Consider the following 27,543-nt stretch of genomic DNA (forward strand, 5'->3'; position numbering starts at 1 on the left):
GGTGCCAGAGTCCATCCCCTTTCTTAGTATTCCAGCGATATCCCCAGGTTTGATGTGGGGCGTTGAAATCTCCTCCAATAATGAGTGGAGCGTGCTTAGTAATAGCCATAGTGTTATTAAGAAGTGCCCTGAAACTCTGTTTCATGTCGCTAGGGCTGCTATAAACATTAAGACAAAAGAGGCTTTGCGCTTTGCTTCTATTCCTTTTCAGAATTATTTCCACAAGTAAGTATTCTAATTTGTTTAGTCCAAGGTGCAAATCATGTTCTATGTAAGGTATCTTCTTATCTACGAGCGTGGCTAGCCCCCTACCCGGCTCTTTGCCCCTGCATGTCGCTTTGTATCCGGAGAGGCTAATGTCATCCGCCAAGGTTTCCTGCAGCATAATAATTTTCGGTTTGTCTGCAGAGTTTTTTATTAACTGCATGAGAGGTGCTTTTTTGTGATAAAATCCTCGGCAATTCCATTGCCACACGGTAAAGCTCCCCCTGCTAGCCATTGCTTATAGAACCCGCCTTACTGCTACCCGCTAGAGTACGCTTCGTAGAACCCCCCGACGCGCCAGGGAGTGATCTGACGCTTTCTGCTTCTGAGGGTAAGTATTCGTCGTCCTCGCCTTGCGCTTCTACTTTGGTAAGCCTCTTTTCAGCCGTCAGTCTCCATTTCCATAACGTATCAACTTTGAAGGTAGTTTTGTCTATAGCATCTCTAAGTTGTTTAATCGCCTCCTTGATCTCTTCCAAAGCCGAGCACACTGTCGTTTCTACTGGGCTTATTGCCCGCTTCTTTGGAGCTGGTGTGTTTTCTTCATCCTGACTGTTGTCATTATTCACCGGTTTGGCTATTGCTACTTCTGTGGAGCTAGTCTGCGAGTTGTTGCGAAGTTCTACAACCTGCTTAGTAAGTTCTTCATTTGCCTTTCTCGGATACGTTACTTCTTTAATTAGCTGTTCTACCCTGGCATCATTATCTCCGACCGGCCGCCCCGCACCGCTCTCCGCGGTCCTCACAGTACCTTTCACTTTGTCGGCCCAGGTTGTTCCAGATGTCGTCTTGTCGCCAGGCGTCTGCCCTCCTCCTTCGAAGCGCACCTGCACTTCACGTGATCTGGAGCGGCTTCTGCCCTTCGACGGCGAGCGGCGTCTTGACCGTGTGGGGCTCCTTGAGCGCGTGCGCCCCCTGGTGCCCGTTTGGGCATCCCATTGCAGCTGAGGTGGTGTCGCCCCCGATGCAGATCTGTTGCGTTCTCGTCGTCGAATTCGCACCACGTATGGAATTTGGTACCGCTGTCGGCAAGTCTTGTCCCCAGTTGGGTGGTCCCCTCCACAGAATTTGCTGTTAGGCACACACATGTGATTGTCCTCCGGGTTTTGAGTTCCACATCCTCTGCACTGTACCACGTCCGGTGTTGGACATACATCTGCTCGATGTCCAATCTTTCCGCAAGCATAGCAGACATCAAACTGCTTCCTATACAGGTAACACCTTACAAGGGTCGACCCGTATCTGACATAATTGGGCACCTTGAGCCCATCAAACAGAACGATGACCGAGCCCGTGGATTTAATGCGTTTGGCTGCCAATGCCAGTGGGTTAAAGTCATGCACAATGTTCTGCGTTATCGTGGCCTGATTGTCTCTGAGGTCAACTCTCCGAATCACACCTTTACACGTGGTATGCGGAGCTGTCTCGTAGGCGTTCACTTCATATTCGGTTTCCCCTATAACTATTGACCTGATTCGCAGATACCTGGCAGCATGACTGGGGTCTGGTGTACTAACCACCACGATGTTTTGCGTGAAGTTAGGGCAAACGACATCCTCTCGGGCTTGTTGCGGAGTCAGGCCTGATGCTTCAATAATCGCCACGCCTATCGCTGTGGTGCTCACTTTGCTCAAGTTGAGACCTCCTCGTGGACGGATGATGATCTTGCTGTGCTCCTCGGGCAATTGGGGCATCCTTGATGCCTTGACAATCCGATTTTTGAACATAGTGGTTGTAGGTCCCTTGTTCTTGCTGCTGTTGCCTTGCTCTTGCTGGCTCTGCGGCGATGTTTTCCCATCGCCAGCAATCCTTGTGGTGGAGCGAAATTTTCGGCTTGTCACAATTTGCCAACCTAGATCTTCCTCATTCTCTTCTAATCCGGTAGCGTCTTTATCTTCCATGCGCGTGCCCGCCATCGCGGCCCGGCGGGGCCAGTAGGCCTACTTAGGTATTGCGCCAAGAAAGGCCAGTAAAAGTCCAAAAATGGAAGTCCCACCTTAAAGAAAGGTGTCCGCGAATTCCCGGTGACTTCACAAATCCAGTGATATGCTTGAATCCGTGATGGCGGCAAAGACGGCTGCACAAACATTCAAAAACGACGGAGCCGGTGTGAGGGACGTCCGCACCTCGGCTTCTTCTTCTTCCTTGACGGGTGTACATATATATCTTTCAATTGAGGATCTATAACGAGGACAAGGACAACACACACACACGCGTGCGTGCGTGTGTGTGTGTGTGCGCGCGCGCGCGCGCGTGTGTGTGTGTGTGTGTGTGTGTGTGTGTGTGTGTGTGTGTGTGTGTGTGTGTGTGTGTGTGTGTGTGTGTGTGTGTGTGTGTGTGTGTGTGTGTGTGTGTGTGTGTGTGTGTGTGTGTGTGTGTGAGTGTGTGTGTGAGTGTGTGTGTGTGTGTGTGCGTGTGTGTGGGGGGGTGTGTTTGTGTGTGTGTGTTTTATTTATTTACTTATCTAGGGTAACGTGAAGGTATAAATTCATTACAAAGGGAAGGGACATACATGGCAAAAGAGAACAGAAAAAGAAAGACTAATACGAAAGAGCTTATATATTTCAAGTGAAAAAAAAAAACTTGCACTGAGAGATAATTGGGTAGTATTGTAACAGCAGGCTTGATAGCGCATTTTGAAAAGCACTTGGATCAATTATTTCCGTTATGGAGGCAGGCAAGCGATTGAAGTCCCTTGTGGCTCCGGGAACATATAGTTGTGAGACTGCAGCGGTTCAAAAATGGGATGTGCTAACCTTATAGGAATGATGTAGGAATGAACCTTATAGGAATGAAGAGCGGGGTATTGAAAATACACTTTGTGAAAAGGACAAATGCGTGACTTTTTTCTACGGCTGGCTAGGGAGGGAAGATTAAGAGGTTTTCATTTCTGCAACACTAGTAATGCAATTATAGTTAGCTGAAATCTACCGAGCGCAACAATCTTGTACGGCCTCAATATTTTGCATTTGTGTAGTGTTGTGTGGATCCCATAAATGCGAGTCGTTTTCTAGCTGAGGCCAAACGTAGGCAGTATGAAGTAACAGTTTTAGTGACAGCGGAGCAACGTAGAAGTTTTATTGTTTTTTTTTTTCAAGTAGCCCAAGGTTTCATTTGCTTTAGCTATTGAGTGATCGACATGCTTCTATGACAAGTCACTACATATGTAACCATCAAGGTAGCGGTGGGATCCTGTGGTTTGCAGGGAGTTAGTGTTAAAAAAATTGGAGGACGCTTAAGCTTCGCCTTCAAGAGTGGGACGCGACAGCGTTCCCGTCGACCCGCCAAGGGGTATAAGACAATGCGCTACGGCACAGCAATCACTTACGATGCGCCCCGCATCGGACTTAGCGCCCACCTATCACGCGGTGAGCGTCGAGCAACGCAGCGTTCGGCGCGGCAACGAAACGTGCGCCTGAGCGAACGAAACGAACCAAAGAACTCGGTGTCTCGCAGGGGACACGATCTACGCCAGCCAAACGTCGTGATCGGCACGGGCAGAGAGATAGATAGTAGAGAGTTTTAGCCCAGCGGGTTTACGGCCAGCGGAGCGGAGCGGTCTCCACCGTTGCGCCAGCGGAGCGGCTCGCGAAAAAAGAATTTTAGCCCAGCGGATCACCCGCTCGAGCGGCGTAAAGAGCGGGGCGCTCTGCTGCCCCACCTAGTGGTTCGAATAGGAGTTACTGAGAAATTAAATTGAATTACGCTTGCTTTTATTATGCAAGAAATGTTGAATAAAGATATATTACATGTTCTCAGTGCATTATTTGTTAATAATGTACTGAGTACTAATGTACGGGTCAGCCCGGCAGTCGCCGTCTTCGATGCAGAACTGCCGGCGTTCATGTTCGCGGCTGCCGTCTTGCATTTCCCATACACGCCCGCGCGCGCTTACGCACGCTCGCGCGCTGCGTATACCCTCCGCTGGGGAGTGCTTTCCAGCGGGCGTAAACGCTGCTCCGTAAAACCGCTGGCCGCCTCAGCGTGGTGCGCATGCGCAGTCGCGTCTCCGCTCGCCCGCTCCGCTCCGCTGGCCGTAAACCCGCTGGGCTAAAACTCTCTAATAATCTAAACCGGGAGCACGGCGAAGCGTCGTCAGGGGAGAGGGAGTCCCGCGACGCGCCTGGCAGCGGTCCCAATGCGCGCGCGGCGCGCCTCCTGTCGGGGCAGCGCCGTACATTGAGAGGAGGGGGTCTTCTGTGTTTGCCGCAAGATGGCTCTGCGTGTGCGGAAAGCGCAGAAGAAATGCAGCGGAAACGCACTTCGCAACTCGTGTAATTGTGACTTCTGTACGTTACATGGTCATAATTACCGATATACACCGCAGTATAACTTTCCACGGCTCGTTTCGAAGGCAACACCGCATTCACTAGAGGCGCGTTTGCACCGCTTGGAAGCATCGAACTCGTGGCTGAGTGGTAGCGCCTCCGTCTCACACTCCGGAGACCTGGGTTCGATTCCCACCGGGCCAATCTTGGAAGTTGCTTTTTATTTATGAAACGCCTGCCGTGATTTATCGCCCACGGTCAACGCCGCCGACGCCGACACCCGACGCCGACGACACCGGCTTTTCTGCGACGCGAGCTCCTTAACGCTATCGCGTTAATAAAAGTAGGACCGAGAGACAGCATCACGCCTAGTTGTATGCATGCTTTTGCATTTAGCAATAGTCAGTTCCACGTGCCACGGGTGGCACCACTCTGGTATCTAGATGATTCTGCAGTGATGTCACGTCCGAATCGTTAGTTATGTTCCGGTAAATGACACAACCGTCTACGAATAACCAAATGTGGGAGGAAATGCTACTAGGCAAGTCGTTAACTTAAATAAGAAATAGAAGGGGGCCAAGGACTGATCCTTCAGGTAAGTCAGATGCGACTGGAGCTGAATGAGAGTCAGAGCCGTCAGCAATAGCACACTATATACAATGCACGACTTTTGCTGGTATCACGATTACCGCAGCGCAGCTGCTTAGCAGGGAAGATACATCAGTGTAGACATGTGCAGGGTTACGGTAGTTCTCGTTCAAAAGCAGTAACGTAAGCTGTTTAAGGGCTGGTGATGATAGATTGGCTTTTTTGTGATGCCAGGTATTGGCAGGTTGATTTTTGGCTCAGCGAGGCACCATGGAGGAATTGAAGGTCTCGCAGCAGGAGTGAAACAAGCTTTCGCTGATTCACAATGTGTGATTATTGTTTGAGTGAAAGAGGTGCGTATTTTGTCTGCTGGTAGAGAGGCTAGATGGTGGCGAGGAGTCCTGGTAACATGCCTTATATGAGTCCTCAGCGCTTCAATTTCGATGTGGGCCTTGACAAGGTGGTTTCTAGAAATTACTATAGCAGCCACTGTTGATGCACTCCGAGGCAGGCCTAGACAAATCCGGAGCGCTTGTCCCTGGGCACCTTGTATTGTGCTTAGATTCGTTTTGCCCGTGTTGGTTATTGCTGGCAAGCTGTACCACAGAAAGCCGAGAAAAAGCACCCTGTATAGTTGTAGAATAGGACTTGTCGACACTCCCCAAGTCTTCCCAGTGAAAAACTTGAACAGGTGGCAGATGCCTGCCAACCACTTCTATGACGTATGATACGTGAGGGCTCCATGACAAGTCCCTGTAGATTATGGCACTTAGAAACTTGTATGATCGGACATATGGTATTTTTTGGCCATTTATCATTACGCTGCAGTTTGTCGTTGGTTTGCGCGTAAATGGCAATAGTGCGCATTTCTCAGAGGAAATTTCTAGACCTCGATTACGGAGGTAGATAGCAGTTTGGGTGGCAGCTCTCTGAATTCTCGCTCGCAACAGTAGGCGTGTTACTGCAGACGTCCATATGCAGATTTCATCCGCGCACATCGATAGCCTGACTGTGCTTGGTACGTGCTCAAGGAGAACAATTAGGGTTAGATTAAATAGCAAAAGGCTAAGTATACCACCCAGGGGAATGCCCCGGTAGCTAGGATGTAGAGAAGTATGGCCTTCCTCGGTGCTTACAAAAAAAGGGTCGTATTTAGATATAGCTGCGTATCCATTGAAACATCCGACCACCCACTCTTACCTCTTCAAGAGCATAGGATATAGGTTCATGCGTAGCGTTGTCATACGCCCCTTTGTGGTCAAAAAACAAGGAAGCGCAGAGACGCTTACGGAGTTTCTCATGCTGAACCTAGGTGACCAGGTCGAAGACGCTATCGATCGATGATCGACTACGTCGAAAGCCCGCCATGGCATCCGGATAGGTGTTGCGATACTCTAAGTACCACTCCAGGTGTCCTGGCACTATCCTCTCCATTACTTCACCCACAAAACTTGCCAAAGCCATCGGGCGATATGATGAGACTTCCAACGGTGACTTGCCAGGCTTCAGCAGTGGAAAATGGCGACTTGTCTTCCAGCTTCTGTGTAGCGTACCATCTCTCCAAGATTCATTGTACATCCTACGGATAACAAGTCCTGTTCGCTGACCCAGGTGTCACAGAGCTCGGTAGGGAAATGCCATCAGGTCCTGGCACTGATGTACGGCCTCACAAAGCTAACGCTGCCTTAAGTGCGGTGATTGAGAATGGCAGATCTATGCGGTGATCGCGTGATGGCGGACAACTACTCGAAGGTGGTGGAATGTTGGGAGCTGTGAGTTGGCCGGATAATCTAGTGCAGAACTCCTCTGCCACGTCAATCTCCAGTCTCTTGTGAGAGAAGGCTAGAGCCTTGAATGGGAACCGCTGTACGGGCGGTGTCCGGAGACCTCACACCGTTCTCCATAGTCGCGATAAAGGCTTACGTGGATCTAGCGATTAACAGAAAGCAGTCCCACGTTGCAATTCGAGCTTGTCTAACTGGCGCTAGATCTTCTTTTGTGTGCGTCCCATGGTATGTAAATCGTCCATTGCCTTCGTATGTCGGCACCTTCGTTCAGCGCGTAGTCGGATTGCTCGAAGTCGTTCTAGTTCCACATCTAATTCCGTCAGTATCGAAAATCATGTGAGAGTACTCATAGTGTCTTGCACCGCGCTCTTGATTGCCTCTTCCAAGTCGAAAGATGGATTGGCTTCGCAGTGTTCTTCCAAGGCAGACTGAAATCTAGTCAGGTCCACTCTTTAGATCGTATCTCTATTTTGGAAGGAGACAATGCTTTGATGTTGACGTACGTGAGATGTGCTCTTGTTTTTGTTCTTGTTTCTTGGTGAAATGGCGCAACCCACTCTGGAGGATCGGCCATGAATCGGGCGGTGAAAGAACTGCGAGCATTTTTTAAATAAATTAGGGTGAAATGAAATAAGTATATTACTAATTGATTCAAAGTGTCTACTGTTACAGGTATGATTAATCAATTATCTAGATGTTCTTAATATTGTGAAGATTATAAGCATTTAGAAGAATTCTAACATGCAATTCGTTTTGTCTCAAGCAGAAAAAAGCAGAGCGCTTCACTTAACGTTCCTATGGCTGTAAGCCAGCACGGTAGCCCCAAAGGAAAGCGTAACAGGAAGAGTCAAATTAAAGCCAAGCTTTTGGAAGGGTACTTCTAAAAATCGTTTCCGTTGAATAATGAAACGGCGGCATGTCAAAAGAAAGTGTTCCAGAGATTCAATCTCATTGCATAAAAGGCACAAAGGCGATATAGCCAGACCAGACCTGTGGAGGTAAAAGTTCAACGGGGGGACTCGGCACCGTAGTCTTGTAATCGTTACTTCAATTTTTCTAGAGGAGCACCATTTCTTGTTTTAAGGAAAACTTAGATGCGGGAGGGAGGAGGAAAGAGAAAAGAAGAAGGCAGGGAGGTTAACCAGAATAACGTCCGGTTGGCTACCCTACACCGGGGGAATGGGAAAGGGGAAAGCAAAGATCACAGGGAGAGAGAGAGGTGGGAAGGAAAGAAGGAAATTGCGGCAAGTTCGCTGACGCGTGTGGTTTTACAAAAATTGCCTTAATAGTCACAGGTGGACTGATGATGCGGGAAATTAGATGTTGCCAATGATGATTGTGCGAACTTATTTGTAGCGGTATATTTTCTGAATCGCGCCGCAGTGGTGAAAGCTGACGAAGGTAAAATGGGGATTATAGGACCATCGTAGTGTGCTACTGCGTGTATATCTGCATATTCGTTTGAGGCTAGAACTTTTCGACCTGGCACCCACACCTAACGAATAAGATGTAAGTGTCCTGGAAGAAGAGAATAGAAAGTTCGCAATTATTCTGCCAATTTGGGTGTGGTTAGTGAAGAACAGACAGACAGGCAATCGTTGAAGATTACGGCTAATGATAGAGATGTTGATAATTTGCGTAGAGCTAATACAATTGCCAATAATTCCGCCTGAAAGATGTGTTCCACAGGAGAAGCACTTCGTCTTCCTCTACAATTCAAGCAAGAAATTGAAGCAGCCGAATGGCCCTGGTGACGTGTCCAAGCTTTTTCAATTTTCTTCTGATTTTCTTTTTCCAAGGAGATGACTTTAGCTGTGTTGTGTGATTTCGCGCTGCAAGTTCACCTGTGCTTTGTGGCCTGACGCTTCTTACCCCCCCCCCCCCCAATGCGCATGTTTTCGAAGAACTTCAAATCAGCTCAAGCGCGCCCTATCACAGCCTGTGCGCGTTTCCAGCACGCCACCTAACTGAGTAACGCTGGCACAGCGTCGCCACATGCTTGGTATCTGTAACGTGTTCCTGGTCATCGTTGATATGATGCCGTCTTCTCGCGACGTATGCGATGAGCGGCAACGTTACTCCAGTTCTAGCGATAGCATCAGGTACTCAACCGTCTCCTGCCCTCACAATAGCGTCACGTACGCAAATTCGTGCGGTTAATGAAAGCTTGAAGAAAGAAGTCACAGCCAATACTGCGGTCTATGAATACTATGCGATCAGCAGAAACCTTCATATGCTTCGTGAAACGTTACTGCCGCTAAACCTATCATTGTGTCGCCGCCGCTATGCAAATTGGGGCGCACGTCCCCATTAGTGCGGTTCTCTCAACCCGAGTTAATATCCCTGCCTTCCTATATCCCTCTCTCAACCCGAGCACCGCCTTTACTTGAGAGATTTAATAATGCTCTCAAGCGCACCGCGATTCCGAAACATACTTTGCATGCGGCAGCCCTGTGAGCTAATCCCATCCAATCTGGAAACGCTTTCGGTGAACCGTACATTTTATCTTGCCATCGACGTTATACCTTGAAGTCGTCACACGCGAGGGCTCCCATGAAAAAAAAATAAGAAACAAAGAAAAAAGGGAACGCAAGAAGATAGCCAACAGAAATAGCGAAAAACCTAAGATCGGAATATTGAGCGAAGATATGTTCAAGTAAAAATTTCAAAGGAAAAGTAGGTCAGGCGTAAATTTAAATTATGTAGGTACGTAAGATTATCTTTGAGACACGTGTGAGGGAAACCAGAAAATGGGACGCATACTCAGGTTTTCTTGTTGTTTTGTTTTTTTAAAGGAAAGTAACTTAGTTCTAGAAGGCTCTGACAGAACAAGTAAAAAGAGATGATGAAGTATATGAAAACCAAATGTGAAAAAGCAGTGGGGCGTAGGAAAACTGAAAAAAAAAGATCTACTTTCCTAACAAGTCACCTGTTCTGTTTTCAAATTAGTATTACGCATGCTAAAAAAAATCATTGGTAGAAATACGAAACCCTCACAATCTATGTTGATTCAGCGTTTGCAGTCACCTTAAAGCTAATTTCGGGTGTCTGCTCAGTGGAAGCCATCAGATTTACCTCGACGATGCATCAGTGGCGCAGAATATGCCAAATTGACTTATCGCCGCGTGTGAAATAAAAACACTCACTCCGAAATACTGCAAATGTGCGCTTTTTATGGCATTTTTCTTTTTCTCCTAGAACGTACAGCTGAACTAGAAGCTTTATGATCCGCACACGCTAAATACACCATTTAATCTACGACACTGTATGAGACAGCAAAAAAGAAGAAAATAAATAAAATAAATAAAACGCATTGCATGCTGTACGCCACCGCCTTCAGCTTAGCTCTTCACATATTTATAGTATTCAATAAGGATAAATGAGACTAAGCAACCTATATACACAACGCCCCAGCCAACATTAGACAAGGTTATAAAGAAGCGTCATTCTGGTGTCGAGGACAAGGCCAGAGGCATTAGATCGTGCGCTCCTGCTTTAGTTTCACTTCTATGTAAGGCAACGTCCGCCATCATCTGTGGGTCAACGATATGGGCAGGGAAGCATGCTTGCAGAATTATGGATATTCCCCTTCAGAGAAAATTGATTATTCACCTTCAAAAGGCTTAACTTCCCGCAAAAATTCCCGCAAGAAAGTTCTCGAACGTGCTAGGAAACGTCTGATTCAGCGCTTTCTAACTTATTCGCTGTGCAGCAATCTTTTTACGCGTCATAAAGAAAGCCCATGCAGTATGAAAAAGTATACACATGTGACTGCCCTTTGGTGCGTCGAGATCACAGTGCTCCAAAACGCGCCGCGCATAAGTGCATTTGCTGACCATAGTTCTTGAAGTCGGCACCCAGCTTGGTCAAGGCTCTGAACGCAATGAAAACAGCACCAAATTTGGTGTCATCGCTGACATGTCAGAGGTATGCCTAACGTCATAAGTGGCTGCATGAAAACATGGAATAGCTGTGCTCTCAAGTAATCATTTCAGTATGCACAGCCCATATGAACAAGTCATGTGCCGACTCTATCTATATTACGCATCGTATGTGCATATCTCCTACTTCGTGTTCTTACTATGGTTGTACATGTAACGTGCGATTTTTCTGAAAGGCTTTCATTATTCTTGCAACCTATATTGTTGTCTTATGTAGCGGTTTTTTAGCATATATTTAATACAGTTGGCATATCAGTCACCAAGCTTACAACAAGTTCGTGTTGCTATAGTACATCAATTACTGAAGTCAACATAACTGAGAGGCAATTTGTGGAATAACTTCGTGCATTGCAGTGCGCAGGGGACTATTTTCGCATCAACTCAGATCTTTACCTCCCTACGCTTAATATTTTTCTCCCCTTTACACTTCGCCTGTGAGTGGTAGCCAATCGGGCTCACCCTTGGTTTAACTTCCCTGCCTTTCATTTATCCCCTCCTCTCGAAAAAAAAGTCGCAGCTTCGCCCAAAAGGAGAAGCATTAATTGCGATAGCAAATTAGCAGACAGCTATACGAAGTAAGGATAATAGTTTTATCGGACATATAAACGCGGAAACGTCTGCTTACTATTTGAATTAACAGACATGCTGTCCGCGCGCAAGCAAATATGAATACATCACACTCGATGAGCGCGGACACTCGTTTCCAAAACACTAGTGTGAGCAATCGCGGCAGCAGCGGCGAGCGAAGTGGCCTTCGTGCTGTTCTAGCGCTTCAGCGCAAGAGCGGCGAGAACACAGCGCGCACAAACGTGTGAGCCGTCTGTAGATCCCTTTCAAGTTACGTCGCGCGCAACCGCGCGCGGCCGTGCAAAGTACATACTTGTTGGTGAAGCCGCCCCCCTCCCTCCCACACCGCCTCCCCACATTACTTCCTATCGCGCATGAGATTGAGCCGCGATCGTCGGTTCCCCTTGCGGCCGGTCGCGAAACACACAGTTGCTGCCAGATAACGACGACGCCCTCCACTCCCTCCCATCCCCCCACGGCTTCTCGCGCGACGGAAGACGGCGCTTTACCCTCCGCTTTCCTCCTCAGCGCGCACCGCATTGAGCCGCGATCGTCAACTTCCTTCGCGCGCTTTCACTCGCACTTACGCAAATAACGCGCGGCAACGGTGTTATTGCCCTTGGACTTTATATGGAACATAACAGTGACGGCGACTGTAGAAATACGCCTGAAGTGTCTACATAATTGCCATCGCCATAAAATTAAAATACCGTCTGGTGTTTTACGTGCCAAAACCACGATATGATTAAGAGGCACGCCGTAGTGTGGGACTCCGGATGAATTTTGACCACACGTGGTTTTTTAACGCGCACCCAATGCAGTACGCGGACGTTTTTGCATATCACGTCCTTCTAAATGCGTCCGTCCCAGCCTGGATTGATGTAGCGTCCTCGGGCTTAGGAGCGCGACGCCACAGCCACCGCGCCACTACGGCAGGTCCCTGTCCTTTCTTTCTAGTACATGGTGATGATGATGATGATGATGATGATGACGACGACGACGACGACGACGACGACGACGACGACGACGACGACGACGACGACGACGACGACTTTCAGAGCAGCAGCACCTACCCACACAGTGGCAATGACCAAGAGTTGCCGGATTTCAAAAATGTATTAGCAGTATGAACTTTGAAATACGTAATGACCAATAAATAAATGTCTAGTAGAATGGAAGTTTTCTTGAAGAATCATTCTCAATCAACAGTAATAAAATGTCTCAAATATGAGCGGACAAGCAACCGTCACTGCCAACTTTACTTTTACTCTTAACTCTTGCCTCCTGTGACGGTAACAAGCCAGACACGCATGTTGTTGACCTTCCAGCTCTTTCTTTCTCTCTGCCTTCTTTCTTTGTATGTCATTACCTTATATTACATTACGCTTTCACGTCACATAGCAGTTTTCTTCAGGCACAGCTACATTTTCTCCCTTAATAGCTATGTAACAGGACCTAAGGACTCTTAGGCAGGCTCCGTCGACCACCAAACCCTCGACAGTGTTCTCGCGTATGCTTGAAACCGCCGCACCGCCGACGCATGCATGCAGAAGCGTTCAATTTTCCACAGAAACTTTTGTGTGCAACTCTAATGGCTTCGTGGCCCCACAGTCCACCGTTGCTTTCTTCTTGTTCTCATCGCTGCACAATGGCGCACCGCATATAAAAACATCCGCTGCAGCTCGAAAGGCAGCGAGCGGTTCATCGCATCCCAATAGCTTGAAGTCGTGCTTTATACCAGTTTCCCCGAGGCTGGTGAAATTCGCTAAGCCTCAGCCATGAATCGACACAAAGGAATTGGGTGCTTTTCGACGCGAACGAATGACAATGCTGCAGGGATCGATGGTGCACAATGCATCGGCACTCTGGCGAATATGTCAGCGTCTACTTCCACTCCCGAGGCATATCGATCGAAGCGGGAGAAAAAAATACGAGGGATAAAAAAAAACAATTACGAAATAAAATGCAGCGCCTAGCCGCGTCTCCCTTCAGAATGAAGCTTAACATGATGAATATGTATCGAAGTGTATATTTCACACTGAAAAAAATTACAAAACGAACATACGGTTCTGTGACCTCAACAAAGGCGCGGAAATGCTCTGATTTCTGGAGTTCTTAACATAAGTGTTTAGAACAGTGGGCTTGGCTATACGCGTATCACCTTTATTTATGACACATTTCTCGGAATGTAGCGATTTTTACTTCCCAGCAGTATCACTGCGAGAACGTGCCTAGATTGTTCATGCAATTGAATAAATACGAGTGAGAGAAAAAAATGTCGCAGTTTTGTCCGGAATGCGAAGCATCGATTGCAATAGTAAATTAGTAGACAGCTACAAGAAGTGACGATAATAGTTTTATCGGCCGTATGAACTCGAAAACACTCGCTTACCAACTGAACTAACAAACATGGTGTCATCACTCACAAGAAAACATAAATACACCATACTCGACGAGCGCGGACATTCGCTGTCGAAACGCTGGTGCGAGCAAGCGCGGCAGCAGCAGCGAGCGAAGTGACCGTGATGCTTTCTGTTGCTTCAGCGCAAGAGCGGCGAGAACGCAGCGCGCACAGAGGTATGAGCCGTCTGCCGATACCTTTCGAGATTAGGCGCGCGCGGCCGTGCAAAGTACGCGCTTGTTGGCGGAGCCAAAGCCGTCTACCCTCCCTCCCGTGTTGCCTCCCCGCTATCCTCCCGCTCGCCCGCGAGACTGAGCCACGATCGTCACTTCCCCACCCTCCCTCCTTCCCATTCCCGCACGGCCTTTCGCGCAAGGAAGACGGCTCGTCTGCTCCCCGCTTCCCTCCTTCGCGCGCGCCAGACTGATCCACGAGCGTCGGCTTCCCCCGCGTGCTTCCAACCGCACGTACAGCATACGACGCGCGGCGACGGTGTTATCGCCCTTGGCCTTCATACGAAACACCACGGCGACGGCGACGACAGGAAAAATGCTCCTGGAGTGTCCATATAATTTCTATCGCAGTAAAAGCTATCTCAATATGTCAACGACGCACCATCCGCTTTTTCGCAGGTTTCGACAAGTACAAAGGAGGCCTGGACACCGTCCACGACCTGACCGGCACTGAGTCCGTGTACACTGCCTGGAAGAGCATCGAGATCATGTTTCACGTCTCTACCATGCTTCCGCACGAGGAGCACGATCCGCAGAAGGTGGGTCTTCGTTGAATTACCTGTATAGCGTAATAGACAATGTGGAAAACCACGCTCGTGCACTTCTCCACACACCACGTATGACCTTACGAAGATGGCGGACGCCATGCGTCGGCGTGCGCACTGGTACCGCCGTCTTTGCTGTATAGTGTTGCGATGCTGGCTTGTTGGTATGGCATCTTGCAATATTAATGTAGCGCAAACAGAAGAGAATGCGAAAAGGGCGCATGAACAAGCGCCGTGTCTGTGAGTTCATGTGACTTCTTGTGTGCTCATTTGTATGCGTCACATTACTATTCCATGCTGTACTTCGTTTCTCACAGCATCCAACCTTCAAAAGCACGTATCTTGACTACAAGTGCGCCTATTTGCGAGAGGTCAGCTATATTAGTTGTAGGGAAAGTTAGGTGCGTGGGAAAGCCTGCTTACGAATTTCGTGTATCGTCTACTGCAGTTCATTCACTCCGTCTTCTACGAGAATTCGCGCTCCAGCATGAAGAATTAGCGTATGAGCAGGGCGTCATAATCAACACGGGGGCAAAATATCCATACGAAATGTGTCGCTTGCAACCTAATCCTTCAAGAATTAAGTTACAAGCGATGACGGCTCGGATGATGATCTGTTGGGTCAATAAACTTCATCTCTCTATATATCATACAAGGCAGCAAATGAGCTTTCTTTCTTTCATTCATTTTTTTTTGCAAATAAAGGTATAGTGCGTGTCAAGGACAATGATATGCCCCCCTAGCTCGGACAAGTTCTCCATATATATTTGTTATTGTTCTTTATTTGCAGTGAAATACTGTAAGTTGGGCCACGGAAATGGCTGTCTATCCTGGAAGCTTACCTAAGAAAAACTAAGAAAACAAAAAGAAAAACGTTGTGAAACTACTAATCCGTGTATAAGGCTTGAACGGCTTGATTTTCATGTTTTTCTACCTCGAGCGCACTTCCCGGCAGACACAGTCGCAAGAGGCAAGCAGTGCCGAATCTAGGGTAGCTTGAAGAAAGGTGGCCTTGGTGCTATCTTGATGAACAGAGAGTAAATTAAGTGGGGTTCACTTCAAGCTCAATTTGGTCAGTGCAGAAGTGGCGGCATATCTCGGGGGCGAAATGTAGCCGCGGCTCGCGGCAGTGAGAGCAGAAGTTCTCGTTTCCAAAACGTTACCATCACGTCAGTCCAGCAGCAGCAATAGCGAACATGGAGGGAGAGGGAAGTAGCCACGTGACTTTATTTTTCTCTGTCGTCTGATGTGGAGGCCTACCAATATCCTAAGGCGGGATCTTAAGCCTAACACGCTATAGCGACAGAAGCCGACACTAGGCGGTCAATGTCCGGAATCGCTTATGATGGAACATCTTAGATAGAGAAGTTCGAATATATTAATGCCATGCCAAGAAACACACTGGTCGGCTGCAAATTTGAAATGAATACAAGGCAGGCCAGCGAGAGGCCGACGCTGACGGTCGTCGGAAGAAAGCGCTACACTCAATGGCAGAAATGGCTTCGTGGCTTTCTTGTCTCTTCGAGGCCGTGAAAAGTAAGTTACGCAGTTCACCAGCGCGAACTGTGAAAGTTTTAAACGTCAAATAGCGCATGAGGTCAAGGGTATGTAGCGCGTAGCTGTTCTGAGCGCTTTCTGAATTTATTCGTCGCTATGACTGTCATTTCCGCCATCTTGAGCCTAGTTGAGCGATATCTCGATTTCTGGCTGGATTAAGCCTAGCGTATGCGTAGCATTACATATAGAGAGACACGTACTGAAGGAATTGTGTACTTTATATTTTCAAGAATGTGCATATAGCAGTGAGTGAGCCGCAAGCCTCGACCAAAGCTATTGAAGCGCCGTAGTTCTCGCCGCAGCGGCCTGTCTGTAACATCTACTGTTCCGTATTAATATTTAAAACAGAAAAAGTCATGGTACTCGAGGCAGAAATCAACGCATTTCCACAAGATACATCTTTTGTTTTTTTGACACCGTGATGGCTATGATAACAAAGGAACATCATTTGGGACAACGCGGGAGCAGCACACTAGTGAATGCAACCTCCGCCATCGCTTGTCGACATAACACTGAGACTTGTGATGCCGCCGTAGATTTTACACGCATATAGTGTTGCATCGTGTAGTTAAAGATGGATCTTGTAAGATCAGAAACACGGACCCCGAAACGCATGAATGGACTACCTCGGGCAGGCAGACAGCTGGCTGACCAGTATGAGTCTTGTATTCTCTTCCGAGAACCAGTCGCCACCAGAAACCGCTTCTAAACTGCTAGCTACACGAGTTCAACCAGCTCGACTAAAACAAAGCAAAACAAAACAAACATTACTACGAAAAAGAGTCATATACGAGATACAAGCACACATTATGAACGCTTTCACCCTTTGCACTCTTTGTAGATTTCCTGCGAATCGTTTTTGGCAGTTGTCTTAGTTGATCATGTACCCACTAGCACAGCACTTAGCCTTGTTCGGCCAGTGGTACTAAAACGTGTGCGCGTATTTTCGTGCATGCATGCGTTCTTTTTTCAGCTCATTTCGAAACATTTGCGGTAGTGCCTGAAGACAACCAAATAAATTAAAACAAGCTGCCGGTGTAGAATTGCAAGAGCCTGACAATTTTTGTCGTATCAAGGAAAATGTGACACTCTGCTTATAAAGATGCAAATGCAAACCGTTTCCGAACAGTCGTACGCCACGACGTTCATCTCAAGCAAAATGTTGAAGACCGGGCGTCCCGCCAGTGAAACAGCGTAAGTAGCCTGGAAATTGATCTCCGCTCGCATCTTAAAAGCAAGCGGAGCATGCTCCAAGAAAGGCCGGCGAGGAGAATAGTGCGCCCCATCCAAGTTTTTGCTATTTGTTATCGCTTCGTATAAGCGGCGCCTGCGTTCCCAGAGAAAGGACCAGCAACGCCACGCCTTATACCAAGGGGGCACTTATCGGGGACGGTGAATTTTTTACGCACATTCTGACGAGTTTCCAGTTTCCCTGCTCGTAAATTGAAAACAAATGTCCCCGAGGGAATGGCGTGCTTTCTTTTTTGCCTTTGTTGGGTGCTCTATACAGACGCTTCCCTTGTGTTGCCCTGGCGCTGAAGTTGTGCGCGTTGCGTCGCCGAGTGGTTCCAGTTCGTGTTGTCGCTGTGGCTGTTTGGCTACAACCCCGGCACGAGAGTTTTACTCGGTAGCCGTTCCTTGTGCTCTTTTTTTTCTCTCTCTCTCTTTCGGTTATTTTCCACGAACCATAACCACGCATCACTAGGCTTACCGTCAGTGTTCTCAGAAGTGGTTCTTGCTTGGTTTAGCTTGGTGTATATAAAATCAAAAAGTAGCGGGTTGAAACAGCGCGGAAGAGCAAAACATGACTGGAGGCAGAGATGGTTGGAACGTGACCTGGATACTCAGTGAGCCGCCTGAACATTTCCGGCGTCCCCTTGACCGCTACAGTGGAAGTAATAAAGGGTGGAAAGAATAGATAAGTGCTCGAATCAACGAAAAGTACGATCAATAAAGCTTTTTTTTTTTGCCGGTTTACTGGCCTCCTGGAGAGATAGGTAGGCTGGAAGTAAAGGATGGAATGGGGTGTATTTATACGCTATTCGTCACAGCCCAAAGAGTGTCCTATTATTCGAGAGGTATTATGTACTAAGATGAGAAAGCAACAGAGGAAGTACCGAGTAAACATAATCGGCCTACCGTTTTGTCAACTGCGCAAGCCAATAGCAATAAAGCAGTTTCTGAAGCTCCGCTCTAAAAATAACTATAAAGCTCTGCCAGCCAACAAGTCGAGACTTTTTTGCGTCGATTTGCTTGCCTATGCAAGAAAGTGAAATCTTAGCCACTGCATATTTTTGTAATATAGGCTGCTTTATGTATCTACCGTACCAGGTATATAAATAGGAATAGGAGGGAAATCAGAGTAAAGGCTCATTAAAGAAAAGAAGGCTGGAGTATTCTCTGAACATGTTACTCCAGATTGAATCGATGAAAAATGAAATGAAGGTTTTCGGGTTTTCGTGAAATGTCATCTGCGGTGCTTCCTTTCATGAATGAATGAATGAATGAATGAATGAATGAATGAATGAATGAATGAATGAATGAATGAATGAATGAATGAATGAATGAATGAATGAATGCTTTGAAGCTGCCAGCCATTGGGTGCTACTTTACAGATTTGAACAGCACCGTGCCAAGAAACAGCGCACGCACACAAAAACACGAAACTGACGTAACCAGTGTCTTACGTCCATTGTCACGTAGCGCGTAGCTGTTCCGCTACGTCGAGCGGAGTACGCCTCGAAGTCGAACTGGTCCATTTTATGGTTAAGTAACTTTCAATCAAATCAATCAAGTCAAATTTTATTGGGCATCACGCAGATGTATAACGCCGTCTAACGCGTTCTATATATCTTCGACATAAGGAGCGACGCGCTTCTTGGCGCTCCCTCGCAGCTTCAGAAGAAGCGGCACATCGGCAACGACATCGTCTGCATGGTGTTCCTGGAGGCGGACAACACGCTTTTCTCACCGGCCTGCATCAAGTCGCACTTCCTGCACGTCTTCATAGTCGTGCGAGCATCGCCAAACAAACCGCCCGGAGCGCACACCGTCTACGAAGTAAGTGACGTTATACTCTCCACCGACATTTTGTAGGGCAACTAGTGCTGCCGGCCACAATCATTATTATTACGAGTATTGCTGCTATACGTCATGCGCAGCGCCTATAGGGGGCGCCACTGAAAGCCGCCTGGCGGCGGCCGTTGGAACCGCTGGCGGGACTCGTTCCGGAGACGCCTGCTTCCACTGCACGCATGACCGCGTCCTCGATAGTTACTTCTGCGGTGTCAGTGTGTGCAAGGAAATCGCACTGTACCATAGTGGGCATGTGTCCGACTTCACGGCTCTCTGGGACGACATTATTTTCTCCTTACGCGCTGAGTGTTTGCCGCATACGAGCATCTACAAGCTTGTCTTACGAAATGGAGCTCATCGCTAGTATGCCGCTTTCATTATAAAGCCGCATCCGCTAATGGCTTCATTTGTTGGCCCGTGAACCAACGTTCTTCATGCACACACTTGCTTCGTTTACATGCCGTGTATATTTATAGTAGGTTCAGAGAGCGCCGTCGCGTTGGCGAATGTATGGTTCGTACAGGCGAGGCCACGTGAGAAGACAGCGACGGTAAAGCTTGCAAACCAGCACGATGAGCTTGAAAAAAATAGCGTACACGGGACTCCGGAAATTAAGGGCTGATTGCTTTTATGCTTGCGTCTTGCCACTTTCTGCAGAGCATCGATTTCACCTGTTCCATCGTTAAACAAGCAGAGCGTTTCGATGATTTCACAGGAGCACGCGAGTGAGATATCAGAAGAGCCATCCATAGCTGAAAGTTTGCCTCCCTGGTCAGTCAATAGCATATTGCTCTTATATTTTATGTTATTTTTTAATGTCAGCACCATTTTTACTAATATCATCCTCGCACCAAAATACAGAATTAAACAACATGTTGTATCGCCTGTTGTAGCGCTTCGAGTCTGAATAGCCAAAACCGCGCTTTTTAATTAGAAGAGTACCTTAACACAATATTAACAGTTTGCATGTCATTAAATAATTCTTGTAAACGACGTGCTATGTTGATATCATTTTCAAAGCAGAGACAATTACAGTGAAGCAACATGAACATATATTGACCCATTTCATGCAAAAGAATAAAAAGCGAACAAGCACTCGCTAGCACCCCTACAAAGAAAAGAAAAGAAAAAGAAAGAAATATGAAGCTTTCAGAATTGACCACAACGCATGACACAGCTGGAGTAACGTTAGTTACTCCAGCTGTTGTTAGTTAGTTAGTTGCAGTTAGTTGCAGACATCAGGGCTTCAAAGTTCAGGCGTTGTCAAAAGCCTTTAACGCTCACAGATGCCAGGTTGTGCAGTCAACATGCAAATAGCTGAGGCGAGCGTACACCGAACGTTCTACGCCGCAGGAGGTATTTCAGTGCCATCGATAGATAGAGCAACAGCCGATACCGTGCAACGCATGGGAGATTACGGGACGCCTTTTTGAAGGTGCGGTCACCTTCTTTTTGCTATGGAGCCCTCTTTTCAAAGCGTCTGAACACAATTAGTGCTTCACAACTTCGCCATGTTCGCCATTCGTCTTGTTCTATTCCAGTGCCCGCAGTACAATGTGCAGGTACAATCGCTTTTCGTCGGGCTGAACCAGTTGAAGAAAGAATTTTACATCTACGCGACTTCACATCGCATCAGAAGGCCGTGCAAGCGCAACTGCGCTTCTGAGATCGACCGGCTTGTGTGAACGCCTGTGGTTGCAACGCCTTCTCTGTTACCTGTTTTCCTTTTTCTTCTTTTTTTTTACTTTTTTTACATTCTCTCGCTCTTTGTCGTCCTTACAACCCCTATATCCCCCACCCCAGTGCAGGGTAGCAAACCGGAAACTCGCCTCTGGTTAACCTCCCTGCCTTTCCTCTCTCTCTCTCTCTCTCTCTCTCTCTCTCTCTCTCTCTCTCTCTCCACAGCTTCGCTCCGCATTCTCTGGCTTAACTTCTGGCATTTTTTTTTCAAAGGGGGCATCCTGTCTCATCTGTAACAACAACCTAGCGTTTATTGTATGTTCTGGACTGTAGACGAGGCGACCAAGTTGGAACTACCCGCCGGAGTTGCTTAGTGGCTATGGTGTAGGGCTGCTAAGCACGAGGTAGTGGGATCGAATCCCGGCCACGGCGCCTGCATTTTGATCGGAGCGAAGTGTGAAAACAGCCAAGCACTTAGATTTAGGTACTCGTTAAAGAACCCCAGGTGGTCCAAATATCCGCAGTCTGCCATTACGGCATGCTTCATGATGAGATCGCGGTTTTGGCAAGTAAAGCCCCATAATCTAATAATCCAATCTAAGTTTGAACGTGCAAGCGTTCACTAACGGTGCAGCGACATCAAGCAAAACATACAAACATAATAATTGCTTCAAAACTGCAGTAAACAAAGCGCGATTGCTCATCTTCTCCGTCGAACAGCCGCGAGCCACAGCCTCCGTCGCTCTTGCTCGTGAAGCAGCACCGGAAACTAAGTGTGTGCCTGACGAGCTTTATGTACGTTTTAAGGCATCCAACTACGCAACAGTTGTTTCAAGACATCGTTGAAGGCTGAGAGAAGTGTTACATCACGATCAAGAACGCAAACACGACAGCATGCGCATAGGCGCTGACGGGAGCAGGGCTCGCCTGAGCCCGCCTACGCTTCGCAGCCTTGGCGACAGGCGGCGTTGTCGGCCACTTGCGCATGTGGTATAGTACTGTTGTAGTCAGTAGTACGGGCTTCATTACCGTGAGCCCCAGAACACCAAGTTGGGTTTCCCACCATACACAGTTGCCAAACTATGGCGTTGTGCAAAAAAAAAATCTACAAAATGGTGATTACAGGCCAGTTAATGTTTTGTTGTCGCTTTCCGTCCAATAATTATTTACTCACAGAGGCAATATCAAAACACAAACCACACTGTGATTACTATATCTTAAAGACGTGCACACCTTCACATTTCCATCAACTGCGAATTGAGGAAGGCAGCTTGGTACTTTTCTGCGTAAGTAGCTCTCTTTGCTTTTATACTGTCACCGCTATAACATTCAAACTCTAAGTACAGCTAAACGTTCGAACGTATAGTCGCGTTCAGTATGAGCTGCGACAATGCACCTATGGTAGTAGGGGCCCCAAAATTGCATGTCGGCGTCGACGTAATAAAATTTGGAGAATAGAACACCATTCCAGTGGCTTACATTTATTTTAAAAAATTTTTAGTGTGCAGGCGCAACCGTGCAGTATTGAAGCCCTTTCGACAACGGGCACCGCGTTCCAGCTCACATTGAATGCGACGGTACATAGCGCTATATATAGTACGTAGTACGTCGACAGCCGTGGAAGAGGTTTTATTTTACCCTTTCTTTTTAATTCATCTTTGGCGCGTGAAATATATTGCCTTTACAGCAGTGTAAAGTGGCGTTGGTAGTTCTTAGCGGCAAGATGCAACAATTTCACGCAATAGAAAGAAAATCGCCAAGTTAGTTTGTACGTCTTCCTTTTTTTTTCAGAACGTACTTCTCTATTGTAAAGTTTAATTCATTCATCTCTCAAAGGCATATTTGTTAAAGAACGATTGGAAGATTGTGGCCGTGTAGGGAAAAGCGATGAAGCTATCTAGCTGAGACGGTAGCTTGCTTCAAAAACAATAGAGACCTTTAGCTTGTACGCTATTCCGGTAAACGGGAGCGGTTTGGGCGGATTACCGCATGGTCGGGGCGTAAACAGGAGCGGTGAAGCCGCCTGGTGTTGTAGAGCTCAACCAGACAAACGCATAGCTAAAACTGCCGTAACTCACCATATCCTGCTTCGCCACTCGTGCAAATTTTTGGCAGCGGCGTAATTGTGAACACGATTACGCCACTGTCGAAAATTTACCCCAGCAGCTAAGCAGAATACAGTAATTAGCTCTGTATTTGTGTGGTTGAGCTTTGCGCCACCAGCTGGCGCCACCGATCGGGCCGCTCACCTTGACGCCCCCGCTAAACCGGGAAACCGCCCGCGCTTGCCCGGATACCGGACACGCTAAACGTCCCTATTAACTATCTTGCGTGTCTGCGTGTGAGCTTTTGTGTGTCTACAGCGTGCATATACTTTTTCGCCACTGTATTCTGTTCTCGGTTCTGTTATGCCGGGGTGGTTCTGCCAGTGTCTTCCTTTGTTAACATAAATATTTATTGTGTATATTGAAAGATTACCGTAAAGTGGTGACTAGTACATGATTGATGAAGAAATTTTTCATAGAAAAGTACACTCTCCCTAGTTCATCTAGAGAAACGGCGTGTTCGACGTCGCAAAGCAACGTGGAGTCTATGAGGGGGCTCTGTAGTAGGGAGGTACAGATTAATTTTGCTTCTGGGTTTTGTTCAGCTGCACAGAAAGCTTTCTAAACGATTTTTCTTGCACTGTGCTTCGATTGGAATATCGTCGGCATGAATCACTGTCGTATAGATGGCAGCAATTTTAGAATTCTACGGCTTCGTAGGTTTGTTACGTTGCGCCTCAACTTCACCTCGTATTACTGGATTCGTATCGGCATGCGGCATTGTACATTGTGTGCTATAATGGCTACGAGAGAATCATCACTATTTAAAAGAAGCATACCTTTAAGCACGCCTTACGCATCAAAGTTAACAAAGCCCATTAAATAGCGTCATATTTGATGACAGGTGCCTAAGTTTTGCGTGTACAATCGTGGTTTAGTGAGCTCATACGAATGACAGTGCGTGCACAGAGTAATAAGCAATGAACATCACCGAAGACAAATCAGTCCACCTGAGTTATCACAAAAGGCATCGAACAGCGTCCCTAATACCCCGAGAATCATGAAATAACTTTTTCAAAGGTTCTGCGCCAAATGGATTTTTTAATATCCTGCTGTCCCAAACTATGTTGGCAAAAAGAAAGAGGAAAAAAGAAGAAAAAACACGACAGCAGAAAACGATGTAGAGATACATACGGCTGATTCACAGTGGCGTATTTCCTGCAGCTATCGGTAATATTTATTCGTTGTATACATCAGGGCGACGAGCTGTGCTTTCTTTTTTTTTCTCAATATCACCGCGACCGACGACACAAGAACACTATATAGATATGCAGTATGGTTCCCTCTTAGAAGGAACAGAATCAATGACCATTTCCCATCGGACAATTGTGGAAGCATCCAGCTTTAGAAGAAGGCAACTTGTACGCGGTGGGGCTCACCCCGTTCCACATTCATGTGCAGTAGCTTCAGCCGTCACTGGCTACTGGAGTGCCTGCAGAGCGAAAGCCACATACTGGCGTGTTCCTTCTAACAGACAGCCGAACGGTGCATTCGGCTGCAGAATCAGTGACATACTAAAAGGATCCGTTCATGAACTACGGTTGCCATTACTCCATTGCTTCTTTCCGCTGATGCGTCGTGTCTGGGCCAGCAAGGCCAAGCAGGCTGGCCGTTTCCACAACAGAAGAAGAAGGCCAGGCAACCGCTTCTATCCAGAAGTGGCTGTATTGAAAGGCTCTCCGCGAACGTGAGCAAACAGGGAGCAGAAAGGAGGCAGAAACGAAGCGCAAAAGGACGTGAAGGAGGCTGCCTTTCAGTTCGTCGAGTGCTGCATTTGCGTCCCCCGTCTCGGCGGTGCGCTCTGCGCAAGCAAACAAGGCCGACGCATGCGCATTTCTGAGCCGCCTTTGCGTAGAAAGGCGGGCTTTGACGGTGTTCGCTCACCCGAACAAGAACATGTCACGGCTGTAGGGAAGGAACGGCACCGTGTCTCGCACCTCGGTCGGACACGCAACCCCCGTGCACGACGACACGCAGCCTTACGAAGCCCACTCTTTGAAAACTTAGAAACACACTCACACAGCTTCACATTTAGTACTGTCTTCTTTTCTTCTTCTTTTGTTAAGGCGAAAGATTTAGACGACTCATGGGACGATAATTTGGCCGTCCGGCGTTATGGCACCAAAATTCATGGCACCAAAAGTGAGGATCTTCGGTCAGACTCAAACCCCTGACCTTTGTTGTTAATTGCAGCAAAGTGAATTAGGGGCAGTAATTCAGATATAGTTAATTAAGGCATTCGAACCCACGTCCTTCGGTGGGAGTCGCATCCACGACCTGTGGTGTTAATTAAGGCAAAGTCAATTACGGCACACCTAACTAAGCTAATACTGTCCGATCGCACTTGCCAGCTGTGTCGGAAAAACCATGGAAAGAATGATTTTAACACGTCTGGAATGGTACTTGAAGAACTATGAAATCTACCCAAACGCTATGGCCGGATTCAGGCGTGGCCGTTCGTCAACAGACAACGTTGTTGACTTGGTAACATTTGTGCAACACCAAAAGGCCTGTAAACGACTACCTGCTGCTCTGTTTCTAGATGTTAAAGGGGCTTATGATAATGTCACCCATAGAGACATCCTTAGCGCGTTAGAAGCCGTCGGAATTGGTGGCAAGATATATATGTGGGTGTGCAGCTACTTACAGAGGAGACCATTCTACGTGCACGCAGAAAATGGCCCGGCATCCGAGCATTACGGTAGCCGAGGAATCCCTCAAGGCGGAGGGCTTAGCCCGACGCTTTTCAATCTGACCCTCAGTGGGTTAGTTGACAACTTGACAAGCACCGTACTACTTTTCATCTATGCGGACGACATCTGCATCAGGGCATCAGGCGTAACACGACTTCAGCTTCGCGCTCGGCTTCAGAAGGCAGCCACAATGACATCTTGCTACCTTCGTCAACAAGGACTTGAAATTTCATGCGGAAAGTGCGTAATGGTGGCATTCACGAGGAAGTCAACGTCTGCTTACGGCATATCTATTAACGTAAAACTTATACCATGCAGCATAAGTCACAGGTTCTTGGGAGTCGTAATTGCCCTGGACTCCGCACGTGAATTACGTGAAAAAGCGGCTGACTGGTATCTGTCACCTGTTCAGGTTCCTTGCAGGAAAAAGTTGGGGAGTATCTACACACGCTATGTTACAGCTGTACATGGCGTTGTTCGTCGGATTCTTGTGGTACAGCCTGCCTGCAATATCCAACACGTGCAAGAATAAGCTGCGTACGATTCATAGCATTCAAGTCCGGGCGCTTAAGATATGTCGTGGCTTACCACGCAGTGCACCCACGGCTGAAACCATTGCCATTGCCCAGGATTACCTAATCACGACGCACATTACCATTAAGACAATGCGTATGCATCTCAGACATTATTCTAGGACCCTTTCCCACCACCTGGCGAGCCTCACTGCTGCAAGGCCCTGCCCGACATTTAGCGCTACTGTCAGTGCACATCGTGCGTCATTCACTTCAGGGTACGCACCTGCAGACAAGCCAGTGTTCCCTCCATGGTGTTTGAGCCGTATACATGTACATATAATGATTCCAGGACCACAGAAGAAGAATGATCTACCGGCCCCTGCTCTAAAACAGCTGAGCTTACTTCTGCATGAAAAGTACAGCAACCACGTACACATCTATACCAACGGATCGATTACGTCGTCCAGTTCTGGTGGTGAAGTGGTTATACCAACGCGAGGAATGACACTGCGGTTCAAAACATCGCATGTCACGACCTCAACGGCGGCAGAACTAATGGCTCTGCATCGTGCACTGGAATCCATTGATTCTGAAAAAACTAAAGACCTAGTTCTGTGATTCAAAACGGGCATTACAGTGCACGCAGTCAGTTCTCCGACATGTATGTCATGACCAATTGACATACGAAATCGTGAAACTTCACCGTCACTTCCAACAAAAAGGTCACGAGGTTGTTTTTCAATGGGCACCTCGCCATTGGGGAATCAGTGGCAATGATTCCGCCGATAACGCTACTCGCACAGCACATCAACAAGAGCACATCGTTCCAATTCCGCTTTCGAGGACTGACGCCGCAAGGCAGCTTCGACACCTGGCACGCAGTTTCTCACTTACCGAGTGGAACTCGCCAAACTTACGACTTACATGGCTGCATCGATTAAACCCCTCACTGCAACTCCGACCTCCCCTCGGACTTCCTCGACGTGAAGCAGCGCTTCTCTGTCGCCTTTGGTTAGGAGTTGCCTTCATAAAGGCGTACTCTACATTAATTGGTATGACTGACAGTGTAGCATGTGAGGTCTGCGGCACTGAAGAAAACATCGACCACCTGCTGTGCCACTGTCCACGATATGCCCCAAAAAGACAAGAACTTGCCAAATCTTTCCGAAAACTGGACAATCGGCCGCTTTTTGTGCAGGTGCTGCTGGAACACCGCCCCCATCGCCTGTCGGCCCATAAAGCGGCAAATGCGCTTTTGTGCTTCTTGAGGACGACAGGCTTGTGCAAACATCTGTGACTATTAATGCAATTTCTGTAAGACCAC

General features: G+C 47.6%; 2 protein-coding genes across 12 annotated transcripts in view; one reads left to right on the plus strand and one right to left on the minus strand.

Moving 5' to 3' along the window:
- LOC135920938 (uncharacterized) overlaps window positions 1–27,543 on the minus strand; it is an 842,780-nt gene that overhangs the window by 623,587 nt on the left and 191,650 nt on the right. The gene's annotated exons all lie outside the window — the stretch shown is intronic.
- The window catches only part of rsh (radish), a 171,101-nt gene that overhangs the window by 106,257 nt on the left and 37,301 nt on the right, over window positions 1–27,543 (plus strand). For all 3 annotated transcript variants that reach the window (XM_065455202.2, XM_065455199.2, XM_065455200.2), the window contains exons 6-7: window positions 14,449–14,588; window positions 19,047–19,211. In XM_065455202.2, the coding sequence (XP_065311274.1) occupies window positions 14,449–14,588; window positions 19,047–19,211 (305 nt within the window). The remainder of the gene's footprint in view (window positions 1–14,448; window positions 14,589–19,046; window positions 19,212–27,543) is intronic.

The sequence above is a fragment of the Dermacentor albipictus genome, chromosome 4 (genome assembly GCF_038994185.2).
Source record: "Dermacentor albipictus isolate Rhodes 1998 colony chromosome 4, USDA_Dalb.pri_finalv2, whole genome shotgun sequence".
Taxonomy (NCBI): Eukaryota; Metazoa; Arthropoda; class Arachnida; order Ixodida; family Ixodidae; genus Dermacentor; species Dermacentor albipictus.